General features: G+C 41.6%; 1 protein-coding gene across 2 annotated transcripts in view; it reads left to right on the forward strand.

Annotated features, from left to right (window-relative positions):
• Positions 1-13,289, forward strand: part of CPNE3 (copine 3) — a 45,966-nt gene that overhangs the window by 6,528 nt on the left and 26,149 nt on the right. For both annotated transcript variants that reach the window (XM_081496820.1, XM_081496821.1), the window contains exons 2-5: positions 6,120-6,259; positions 6,529-6,708; positions 8,220-8,294; positions 9,561-9,632. In XM_081496820.1, coding sequence (XP_081352946.1) covers positions 6,128-6,259; positions 6,529-6,708; positions 8,220-8,294; positions 9,561-9,632 — 459 coding nt within the window. In that variant the 5' untranslated portion in view covers positions 6,120-6,127. The remainder of the gene's footprint in view (positions 1-6,119; positions 6,260-6,528; positions 6,709-8,219; positions 8,295-9,560; positions 9,633-13,289) is intronic.

Raw genomic sequence — 13,289 nt, forward strand, 5'->3', positions numbered from 1 at the left:
ATCAATTCTTCGGTGCTCAGCTTTCTTCACTGTCCAACTCTCACATCCATACATGACCACTGGAAAAACCACAGCTTTGATTAGATGGACCTTTATTGGCAAAGTATTGTCTCTGCTTTTTAATATGCTATCTAGGTTGGTCATAACTTTCCTTCCTAGGAGCAAGCTGGTACTCCTTTAGTACCAGTTCGTAAACAAGTGCCTTATTCACTGTCGTTAAATTAGGGTCATAGAACATTGATGGGAAGAAGCCTTAGGAGTTAACGTGATTGACTGGCCTCTTAGCTTTCACGACTGAAAGAAACCCGAGGTCTAGAGAAACTGACTGTGGCGCTTGCCCAGCTGTGGCGTGACTGACGCAGAACTGCTGTCCCGTTTCCTTTACGGGCTCCCGTCCTGGTAAGCTCCTGTTGGTTCCTTTTGCACACTGAAAAGAAAACGTGCCCTTCTCTCCGTTTCTGTGCTTCTGTACTTAATTCCCTCTCCCCATGTGTGGTATCCCACGGCAAGGATTAAATAGAAATGTGGGCGTCCCTGCCTTCTGAACACTGGGCAAACTCAGTGTCATTTTCTTTACTGTGAGTTTTTTGATCTCAGAGTCTTGGCTGTTAAGTGCATTGTGTCCTGAGAATAGTTTTGCTGCCTTAAGCTGGTCCAGCCGTGCCCTCTGAGAACACTGAGATCCCGTGACCCCATGTAGATCTGCGTGTGTGGGGACTTTACAGAGAAAATACTTTCTTAGCCTTAAGTAGTTTACAATCTCATGGGCTGTCTTGAAGAGAAACTGCTGTGATGTAAATATAAACCTTTTAGCTCTTCCCGGTCTTTGGCAAGTTACTGTTATTCTGTTTACATTTGTTTCAGAATATAGTAATAGTTATAAATATTAATCTTGTAATTTTGTATGATCCTATTCATTAAGTTGTGTCGGGCTGAATATTACATTTGATACGCTAAAAAGTCATAGGAAATTAATTAGAGAATATTGCTGCTATATTAAATAATGATTAATTAGAGGCTTCGGTGCCCTCAGGGCATTCTGGCAAGAGGGGGGAAAAATCTAAGTGCTTTCTTTAGCCTTGCCACTTATTAGCTTGTTTACCTAGGGTAATTAACCTTTTTGGGTAAATTGATTTTTTAAAATGGATACTATGCATTGTTTTGAAAACAATGTGCTAAAAATTATCAGCATATTCAGAGGCAATCTAATTATTTGCAGGCTTACTATTATAGTTATAGCTATGGTGTATTGACCTCTTAGCATATAGCAGTACTCCTTGTCCTGGCCAGTTCACTAGGATTTTTTTGGTAGAGCACAGAATAAAATATATTATTTGGAAGCACTTTGAAAGCTGCAAAAAGCAAACCCTCAGATTATCCAGATGAATGGAATTGTTAACTGTCTTTCCTTTCCCGCTGTCCTTCCCTTCTCTGCTCCCCCAGTCTCTACTTTAAGGGGGTAAAATAATCCAGTAGCAAGGGACAGTGAATGCAAATGCTTTTATAGTAGAATATGGTTTTAATCCTCAGTTTTGAGGATTAAAAACCTCTGAGATGTTCTGTTGCTCTCTGTCTCAACCACAGTTTTGTGTATCTTTGTATACAGAGAGAGCCAGGTATTTATTTTGTCTTCTTTTTGCATCCCTCCATCCTCTGCATTTACAGCACGTGGAAGATACTGTGTTGAATGATTGGATTGCCCAGTGTACTTCTAATGAGCTCCAAGGTCTTCTATTGTTGTAGCACACCCTCCCCCAACCCGCTGTCCTTAGTACAGTGATAGGCATATAGTTGGAGAAGGAAATGGCAACCCACTCCAGTGTTCTTGCCTGGTGAATCCCAGGGACAGAGGAGCCTGGTGGGCTGCCATCTATGGGGTCACACAGAGTCGGACACGACTGAAGCGACTTAGCAGCAGCAGCAGCAGATATATAGTGACCTCATAATATATCCATCTGTTGGTTTGACTTGGGGCTTCCGAACAGGGTGGCAGCTCTTAGATTTACTGCCATCTGACCCTTTTCCTACTTTGTTTGGAGGGGGATCCCTGTTGCTGTTGTGAGTCACGCAGTCGGAGAGGCCTTGTGTAGGCATGTACTGCCGATGCTGCTGGGCCGCCTTCCAGCTGCCCCAGGGCAACCCCGGTTCCCTTTCAGAGGAGCTCATGCAGGACACACTGTGGGTATCAGTTAGTGAGTCATGATGCTGGAACCAGGAGAAACCTTTGAGGACATTTTAGTATTGCCAGACTCCTCATTTTGTTGGAGAAGGGAGTGGAAATCCATTCCAGGATTCTTGCCTGGAGAATTCCATGGACAGAGCCTGATGGGCTACAGTCCATGGGGTCGCAAAGTGTCGGACATGACTGAGCGGCTTTCACTCACTCCTCATTTTGTAGCCAAAGACTGAAGTTTACTAAAGGCACTGGTGGATGGGCACTGACTTTTCCCTCCCAATTGCTTTAGGGCAAATAATGTTATTGTCACTGGTCCCCATGCAACATTGCAGTCGCTCAGATAAATAAACTCTACTGAGAGGATTTAGGAAAATTAGCACTTACCTGTAGTCAAGGCTGACTACTTTGGCAGATTCATTTTACGTAAATCCCAGAGGTTCTTGTATTATCATTCCAAGACGTTCTTTATATGCAAGGATGAAAAAGGTGCTTTATGTCTTAGTATTTAATAATAAGCCACCAATGCTGAGACAATCAACTGAAATACTTGAGTACTTAATAAAATAATAATCACTACACTCTGTGGTGTGTCTAATATATGCTGAGCATGCTACAAACCCACAACTGTCAGAAATAGCTGTTTGGGTCGGATGCGACAGCTGTAAACAGAGCCGTGAATTTCAGGCAGAGCTGAGTGGACTAGGGTACGCCCTGGGCAGCCAGTCATGGTTATTATTATTATTTTTTCATCAGAATTGATAAAATCATGGTGTGAATTGAAGGCAGTGGGAAGACTATTAGGAGACTCTTACAGTAGGCAGGGGAGAGCTACCGAAGACCTGAAGTCGTGACTGGGTGAAGGGAGGTGCTGCGCCTCCACCTTGGAGAGATTTGGGGTTGTCAGAGGCGGGCTCTGCTGCCAAGGGAAGATGGAAACGAGGGAGCAGACGAGACTGGAGGGTTTTCAGCGAGGGCGTGGGAAAAACCATATGCCTTAAATGTCACACCTCGGGTCCTACTTAAGATATTAGGCCTTAATTTTCAGTTCTTTTGATCTGTGTTATATATAGTGTTGATTCAGGAATGTTCGGGTGACTTGGAGAGTGACCGAGATGCTTTCTAGGAGTTATTTGGATTTAGAAACCAGGTGAGTCCCCAGTAAGCAATCTGTACCGTCAGAGAAGCCGCTGTCGAATCCTGGGGACTGTTCCTGTCTTCTCTGTCATCCTGCTCTTTTGAGGAGTGAAAGGCATGAAACTGCTCTTTAATTGTACACACCTTCCTCTGCCTGACCACTTACCCCAGCCACGTCTCCTATTTTCCACACTAAAGGATACGAAACAGTGGCTTCATTTTCTTCCATCATGAAAGAATGCCTGTTGCTCTTTAGAAAGCTGAACATTTTAATATAACCAAATAAAAATGATTCTGTGCTCGATAATTACTTAGAAAGGAAATGAAAATAACATCTTCATGAATGTTAAACATTAAGAATGTTTCAGACCGGTGTGTTTATGTAATTTCTTCCATTTGTCATTCAGTCTTAAAGGGTTTCTAGATAAAAAATGATGCTGCATTTAGAGTCATTTTCAGGCAGAGTGAGGAGTACGGCTGATGGAGGAAATTTGTGTCCTGGCTACAATGCAGTAGTGTAGCTGTCAGCAGTTGATTAATACTAAATAATCAGGTGTGCCTGGCATGTTGTTTTTGTATCTCTTATATGAGCATTGTTGAGGGAAAAATAATCCTCCTCTGATGTGTGATGTCTCTTTCCTATGAGACTCACTTTACACAGAAGTATTATCTTCACTGGCCTTCCCTAGTGGCTCAGCGGTAAAAGAATCCACCCGCAATGCAGGAGATGTGGGCCTGATCCCTGGGTCAGGAAGATCCCCTGGAGGAAGGCAAGGCAACCCACTCCAGTATTCTTGCCTGGAGAATCCTATGAACAAAAGAGCCCTGCGGGCTACGGTCCATGGGGTCGCAAAGAGCTGGCCACGACCGAAGCAGCTTGGCACCCACGCGTGCCACTTCCTATTCCAGGGGACCTTCCTGACCCAGGGATCCAACCCACGTCTCTTGTGTCTCCTGCATGGGCAGGCGGATTCTTGGCCATTAGGGCCACCTGGGAAGCCCCTTCTAATAGTAATCCTTATTATTTCAGACCCGATCACACATTTTGTACAGCCCAGAAATCATTTGACTGTAACAAGATGATGAGTAGATTTGTTCTACTGTATTCTCAGAATTTCAGCCCAAAGTGGAGAGCAAAAAGAGCAATGACCACTTCACATTCTAAGGACGTTGCCAGCAGCTCTAAGGGAGGGGGTACCTTTCTACCTCCAGGACCCGAAAGCTTCACTTTGCTTTAGACAGCCAGCTAGGTGGACTTCCAGCGGGGGAGTGCAATGCCCATTTCCTCTTCTGATGCCCGTAGGCCCTTTCTTTCCCCTGGTTCAGGGAGGAAAGGGCTCGCACTGCAACCCCGCCTGCATCTTAGGGCCAGCGCCCACCCCTCCGCCCACTCCCCGGTCCTGGCCTATCCTGACGGGGACTTGGGGCGAGCAGGGGTGAGTGAACATGAGGCCAACTCTAGTGTTCATCAGTGAGTCGCGAGGAAAGGGAAGCCATGCCCGTTTGCTGGGTACACTGTAGATCGGGCTTCCCCCTGGGCTCAGCAGGGAAGAAACCACCTGTAAGGCAGGCTGGAACGAGCCAGGCTTCCCGGGTGGCTCAAACCGTAAAGAGTCTGCCTGCAATGGGGGAGACCCCGGGTTCGATCGCAGGTGGGGAAGATCCCCTGGAGAAGGAAATGGCAACCCACTCCTAGTATCCTCGCCTGGAGAATGCTATGGGTGGAGAAGCTTGGCAGGCTACAGTCCACGGGTCGCAAAGAGTGGGACACACGACTGAGCGACAGACAGACCCTGTCATGCAGGAGACACTGGAGACTCTGGTTCGATCCCTGGGTCGGGAAGATCCCTTGGAGAAGGAGGGACAACCCTCTCCTGTATTCTTGCCTGAAAAATCCCATGGACAGGGGAGCCCGGCGGGCTACAGTCCATAGTGGCCTGAAGAGCTAGACATGACTGAAGTGGCTGAGCGTACTCTGTAGATGGTAGTTTGTCAACCTTGTCTGCACATGGAAATTATCCAAAGAGCAACGCCCAGGCTGCACCCTAAACCAGTTAGATCACATCTGTTGGTGCGAGCCACCAGCCTCAGGGGCTTTGAAAGCTCCCCTGGTGATTCCATGAGCAGCCAGCCTTGAGGACCACTGCTGGGAAATGCACAGGGAGGGGCGGAGGGCTGTGTGAGGGTGTTTTATCCCCAGGTCTGGGTCTTGGCCAAAATTCCTTGAAAACAGCAAGCCTCTCACTCAGTATTTTGTCAAGTAAACAAAGATAAAATTAAGGTTGAGGTTTAATCTGTCTCCTTTTGTAGCAGAAGGCTATGTTTGCCTTTAAGTGAAAGGTCACGATTATACTTGGACTTTCTCTGCAGGGTAAAACGTACAGGGAAACAATAAGAAGATTAATATATCTTATTTGCCATCTTGAAAGCTGCCTTTTATTGTCACACAGTAAAATGAGTTTTATCCCAGCAAGATAATCTGACAGAAGCTGTGTGGTTGGCATGGGGTAATGAGACTTCTGAGTCCCCTGGAGACACATACAGCAAGGTCTTATTCCAGCAAGTTCTCTCTGCTATCCTCTCCTGACTGTGTGTCTTAAGAATTTAGGTATTTCATTAAGAATGTGTGCGCCTTTTTCTTTGTTCTTTTTTTGGCTGCTTCACATAGCTTTCAGGGTCTTAGTTCCCTGACCAGGATCAAACCTGGGCCGGAAGTGGCCGCTGAACCTTGAGGGAATTCCCACGGAATGCGTGTAGTTCTCAGAGGCACCGTCTCACTGGCTTACTCATTTCTTTGTTTTTCTCACAGCTCGAGAGATGGCCGCCCAGTGCGTCACAAGGGTGGAGCTGAACATCTCCTGTGACAGTCTTTTGGATAAAGACATAGGGTCGAAGTCAGACCCTCTGTGTGTCTTGTTTTTGAATACGAGCGGTCAGCAGTGGTATGAGGTAATATTAAATACTCGTAGGTGAAAGGCCACCTGAATTGCTTTTTTGACAATATGAAGAGTTTATTTAAAACGTTAAAAGTAAAACCATCTCATCTGTGAGTGCAGTTTTTCAGGCAAATTAGTCCCTGATTGTGAAATATTTCATATACATATAGATGCTTCCTTTAGCTGGCATGCCAATATTTAGTCACATGTACTATGTAAAGATAATAAACAAATGCACCTTTGATCTGAAGAAACTTTTTTGTTTTGGTGGGGTGAATATAGATTGACCGCACAGAAAGGATTAAGAATTGCTTGAACCCCAAATTCTCCAAGACATTTGCTATTGATTACTACTTTGAAGTGGTTCAGAAATTGAAATTTGGGATTTATGACATCGACAACAAAACTATCGAACTGAGCGATGATGACTTCTTAGGAGAATGTGAATGTACCCTTGGACAAGTGAGTACAAATAGTACAGATGTTTTCTAAAGTTGAACCAAAGCATCAGGTGTTTTTATCAAAAACAAATTATCAAATTCTCTTTAGTTTAATTGTTGGGCTTTCCAGGTGGCGCTAGTGGTAAAGACTGCCTGCCAATGCAGGTTTGATCCCTGGCTTGGGACGATCCCCTGGAGTAGAAGTGGCAAGCCACTCCAGTATTCTTGCCTGGAAAATCCCATGGACAGAGGAGCCTGGAGGGATACAGTCCATGGGGCTGCAAAGAGTCGGACACGACTGAGCAACTGAGCTTATGTTTGCCTTGAACGTTATGGAATTTATCTTTGTTTTTATGAGGGTAGGGAGTGAAGGTTTTTCGCAAAGCGTGTTAGTTCTTATGAGTTACAGATGTTCCATTTGCCATTTCAATAAATAGTACCATTACTCTAGCCGCTTGTCTGCTGTTCACAGATTTGAGTACAGTGTTGTTCTTACGTTTTGGTCACAAATGCTGTCAAGGTGACAGCAACTTCTCTGACGTTCTAACTAGCACGATGCCTCTTGACCCCTTGATAGCCCAGCACAGTCCCTTTTCCTGGCTTTCTCCTCCTTTTGCCTTGGGGATGAGCCCAACTCCCCCTCGCAAGCCTTCTCTGACACCCTAGAGTCGTTTCAGTCATCTCCGTGTGCTCACTTGGTAGTCTTCTCCACTCCTTCTACCTTAATGTTCCCCATATTTTATTGTAGTTGCTTAATTTTCTGTCTTTCTAGGATATCACAGGGGTGTGTCTGTGGGCTCCCCATTGTGCTCCCAACTCGGTTTGACCTCTAAGGAGAGACAGTGACCATGTTTATGGGACTTTCAGAGGGAGGAGTTATTTGTTTTTCAATGGGTGGCATCTAAAATTTGTCTTTTATGAGTTTATCTTTTAGTGTTGAATTTTTTTGGAGATCATGGTATTTCCTAGACAACATGGAGCTGATCAGATTTCTAAAACTTTGATAGTTGTATCAAAAAGAAAATTAAAGAAGTATTTATTTTTTGGAAAAAATCACAGGATATCTAAAATTATAGCACAGTTGAGAAACATACCTGTGTGAGAGTATCTGCACTTACTGTATTATTTTAATCTAAATAATATCTTATGAGGATTATACATCGAAGGTATGTGTCAGTTGAAAAATTGACAGCTAACCCCTGTTACCTATAGGGGTTTCATTTCAGCTTAGTGATTTGTATATGTGATGAGTATCTGGCCCTCTTTTTTCCTTACAAGGAAGAATTTGAAGTGGTTGATGAAGAAACTAGTGGTTTGGGGAGATTTTACCTGCCAGGATTGGCTCCTTGGAAATCTTTTCCATTGGGTGCAGATGCATTTTGTAATCTCCAAATCTTTAAGGAATGGAGTTAATGTTTCCATTTCTAATAACTTTGTGTACTTTATTCTCGACCGTCTTTTGAAAACTGTCTAGTTTAAACGTCCACATGATGAAGTGAAATAGCTCTTTCTATCACTTCCCAATTTTAACAGATTGTTTCCAGTAAGAAGCTGACTCGACCACTGGTGCTTAAAAATGGCAGACCTGCAGGGAAAGGGAGCATTACGGTAAAATAAGATCCTTTAAAATACTTGTCTTTTGCCTCCTGAGATTTAGCACAAGAGGACAAGGTGAGACTGTGTATATCAGACAGATATTCTACAGCAGGCATTATCGTTTGATCCTGAATATCACCCTCCATCCACCCTTGACTTGCCTTAGAGTGATCACCAATGGAAACTGGGCTGTGCCCAAGAGAAAGTCACATGCATCTTGGTAATGCTTGCCTCTTCCTGATGGAAGCATCAATTCCCAGGTTAGGAAGAAATTACTTAGTAATGTGAATGGATCAATTTGGCTCTCAACAAATCAAACACATTCCCCTCGACATGACAGAACCTTTCCGTAGTGGTTTTGATTCCCAAATGATCCTGTAGTATGACAAGGCCATTGAACCTCTCAGCTCTTAGCCATGTTTTTGTGTGTGTGTGTGTGTGCACTTTGCTATCCATCCTCTTACCTAGATTTCTCCTTGCTGATTGCTGGACCTGGGCAAGTGAATATACGCATGATCTTATTTTAGATTTCAAATTATAGAGTGCAGTGCTTTTAAATGCTTTATGTTCTAGAGCTGCTGTCTGGGTAGTCACTGCCTGAAGAGACAGCTGTCTTACTCTAGCTGTGCCTGGGAATGGGAGGCTGACTCCCTGACAGAGTCGTGTTTGAGGATTATTGCAACTATCAAACGCATGTCTCTGAGGAGTTGTTTGCTCTAGCTTAGGTACCTGAAGCATAAGAATGTCCAGTCTGTTGGGGGTGTTGACTTCTATGTGGGGGACAGAGATCATTACAAGTAGTTAGCTTTATGGCTTTGGGGACCATCATAGCCTGGAATTTACTTTTGAGTAGAGTAAGTCTTTCAGTTACCTTGGCTGAAAAATACTGAGCTGATATTTGAATGTGCAGTGTTCTCCAGGTATAACTTAACTCATGCTTCTCCATGTTTGGAGAGCTGTCACTACTGTTGTGCAGGGCTTTGATTTTTTTCTTTAGGGCTTTGATTTTTTTCCATCAGAAGAAGGAAGATCCAGTTTGGGCAACAACATTAAAAGGAAAGTTGCATAATGTAAATTAAGCATATTTTGGAAATATATTTATTTCACATACATAAAGGAAATAATGACAAATCTGTCTTAATGATACCATTTTGTTACTTATTTTAGACTGTCCTATGTTAGTGTAGACTTTGTATACTATTAGATAACAGACTAAATCAGTACTTTGTGACTGTATCAGAATCCCCAAAACATTTTCTTTCACTTGTCTACTCATAGATTTCAGCTGAAGAAATAAAGGATAACAGAATTGTCTTGTTTGAAATGGAAGCAAGAAAACTGGATAATAAGGTAGGTGGGTGATGCGGACTTCAACAAGGATATCATATCTTTTTTTCCCTCACATTGGTTACTTTTTGAGAAAATAATAATGCAATTAGTGTTATGAACTCTGTCATCTAAAGCATCACTTGGAGTGTTATTTCCAAATTTTATTTTCTACGTGGATGTGTGTTTAAGCAGAAGATATTTCCCTTTACCTCTTTCCTCTGGGTGTAACCAAAGAGTTTGTATAGCTTAAAAGAAGAGTTAATACAAACATTAACATTATTGTAAGAGATATTTTAGAGTGTATTTGAATTACTTAAGGGAAAAAGTGAAAATTCCATGCTTTATTGATTAGATTTTCCTCTTTGGGGCTTCTCAGGTGGCGCTAGTGATAAAGAACCTGCCTGCCAGTGCAGGAGACATGAGTCATGGGTTCGATCCCTGGGTCAGGAAGATCCCCTGGAGGAGGGCATGGCAATCCACTCCAGTATTCTTGCCTGGAGAATCCCGTGGACAGAGGAGCCTGGCAGGCTTCAGTCCATAGAGTCTCAAAGTGTTGGACACGACTGAAGCACAGATATTGAATCAAAATTCAGCAAAGCCTTTTCTTTTTTGGAGAAGGGAAAGGCTACCCACTCCAGTATTCTGACCTGGAGAATTCCGTGGACTGTATATAGTCCACGGGGTCCCAAAGAGTCGGACATGACTGAGCAACTTTCACTTTCACTTTCCTCTCTGCATTCAAAATTTAGAATGAGTACTGATAAGAACACTTAAGTGTAGTGGATACCCTGGATTGGAATAATTCTGTGAGTGACTTTTGTATGTAATTCTATAATGCAATCAATATTCTTCATCATTTTCATCTACCTTACAATTCAGTTTGCAAATATCTTAGGCTAGTAGCCAGTTATCTTTTAAAAAATACGTTGGAAAAAATTAAACATACACAAAAATAGAATAGTAATTCTAAAAAATTCCATATTTCCACAACCTATCTTTAAAAATGTTAAAACTCATGACCAATTTTATCTCATCCCTACCCCACCTACTTTCTCTCCTCCCAGACATCATATCATTTCATCTGTAAGTGTAAATGTATCTCTAAGGACTTTTTTTTTTTTTCTTCTTTTCTCTAAGGACTTTTTAAGTAATAAAATTGGTGAATGCGTCTCTTACATTTGTTTAATCTTTAAGTTCTCCCCTTCCCTTTACTTCTTCCCTTCCTCTCTCTGTGGCTGTCTTGTTCCCTCTCTTTCTCTTTCCCTCCATCCTATCCATCCATCCCTGGGATTTATTCAATAAACTGACCCCTTTGTCCTGTAGAAGTTTTCACACACAGTATATACTAATTAAACCCCTGTGATGTCATGTAATATGTTCCTCTCTCCATATTTTATTTCCTGATTTCTATCAGCTGAAATTGAATCTAGAGGTATGATCTCATGGCATTTTGAATTGGTATGAGTTTCATAGGTGGTGGCATTAATTCCATCAAGAGGCTCACATTGTCAACTTCTGTTTTTTGGGATATTAGTGACTGTTGATGATGACTACCTAGATATATTATTTTATTATTAAGAGCCTTAAAATAATGTTATTCTCATGCTGTCATTGCTTCTTCTTTTATTAGCGAGAATACTTCTCTCGAGAGAAGCATCTTTCTTCACATTAGATATTTATTTATTCCAAGATAGTTTGTCCAGAAAGGGCAAGTTGAAGTGTTTGATTATTTTTTTATATTTACTATTTTTTAGAAGAATAAATTTCTCTAAACATGACTTTTAGAGAAGAACTTTTTAAAAAAAATTTTTTTAGTATTTCTAGGAACTCTGTTAATTCTTATTGATACTTCAAGTATCCCAGGTTTGACCTATGGGAGGGAACCTATTTAAGTTTGTTCCTCAGACCATTTGGCGCGGTCTCAGAAGTCTTTGGCTAGCTTCTTGCTCTGTGACATGACAGATGTTCCAGGCTTATTTTATCTAATTTCTGCCCCAGATAGGCAGGTTGCTGCTGCTGCTGCTGCTAAGTCGATTCAGTTGTGTCCGACTCTGTGCGACCCCATAGACGGCAGCCCACCAGGCTCCGCCGTCCCTGGGATTCTCCAGGCAAGAACACTGGAGTGGGTTGCCATTTCCTTCTCCAGTGCATGAAAGGGAAAAGTGAAAGTGAAGTCACTCAGTCGTGTCTGACTCTTAGCGACCCCATGGACTGTAGCCGACCAGGCTCCTCCGTCCATGGGATTTTCCAGGCAAGAGTACCGGAGTGGGGTGCCATTGACTTCTCCGAGATAGGCAGGTTAAAGGGAGCCCTTCTACGGTGAGTCCACAGTGTGGTACTAGGGGTGCTTAATGTTTATTGATTGTTGTTGCTCATCCTTTCTAGGACTTTTCAGTGGATACCTATAGGAAAGTCTTTTCTTTTTTAAGGAAAACTAAATCGTAAACTTGTATAACAAATTCCAATTCAAATGTGGAATTACAAGGCTGTTATTTCTTTAATTCTGTAGCTACACCTCTTTTCGCTTATGTCAAAATGTTGATTCCTAAGGAAACTAACATAATTGCTTATGTTTTGCTCTGTATAGTATCTAACAGTTTAGGAATACAAATATACATGTTATAATAAAAATATTTTTACTGAAAATAGTTTGAGCTTTCTTTGAAGTTCTTTTTGCCTTTAGGGTTATATATTCCACTTGAATTATACGAATTTAATTCTTGTGTTTTAAAGGAATAATTCTTCTCTGAGTGGTTATGCTGTAACATTAACACATAATCAGATTTTGCTTTTGATATTTAGAGATTGGTTTAAAATTTTTTTGGTTTAATTTTGCTTTATAATCATGTATAAGATGGTTCCAAAGGCAGCAGAAAACAAGGTATATTCAAAAAATTTAGCTTCTTTCCCTGTCCACGCTGCATTTTTTTCTCTTGCTGTGTTTTACACTTTTGTGAAATTTATGTTTAGTGGCTTAATCCTTCATTTTCCAAAAAAACTAAGGGTTTTTGTGTGTGTATGTATTATGTTTTTTGTGTGTATGTATTATGTATTTTGTGTGTATGTACACGTAAGTCTCTGTGTGTATCTGTGTGTGTATATAAACATACAAATAGATATGGGTGTATATGTCATATAGATAGATATGAGTGTGCATGCATGTGTATATGTATATATTTATATTTCCACACCCCAGCCCAGCCCCAGTCTTTGATTAAGTATAGCATAATATATTAATATTACACATGCATTTCTCTGCCTCACTTTTTTTTTTGTTAAATATATTTATTTTAGTTGGAGGCTACTTACTTTACAGTATTGTAGTGGTTTTGCCATACACTGACATGAATCAGCCTGCCTTGCTTTTTTGACTTAACTTATCCTGGAGATCAGAGTTAGGGACTTTTACTTCTTATTTTAGCTCTACTGTTGACAGCTTAATGAACTGTCAAACAAGGTTGGTTTTTTGACCTTCAGTATGGTAATAATGATATTCTGCCTTTCTCAAAAGATTATTTCTAAGATAAAAGAGACAGGGGATGTTCATGTGCTTTTGGGAAAGTTAACTTCTCTGTGTATAATATTGTTCTTAGTTTTATAAAATAGGGCATAGAGAGGCTTATTGCATTGCTTAATTCTTCTTAGAGAGAAGGTTAAATTTCAAAAGTTCTTTGTAGT

Source organism: Giraffa tippelskirchi, chromosome 6, assembly GCF_054371585.1.
Source record: "Giraffa tippelskirchi isolate mGirTip1 chromosome 6, T2T-mGirTip1v1.2.pri, whole genome shotgun sequence".
NCBI lineage: Eukaryota > Metazoa > Chordata > Mammalia > Artiodactyla > Giraffidae > Giraffa > Giraffa tippelskirchi.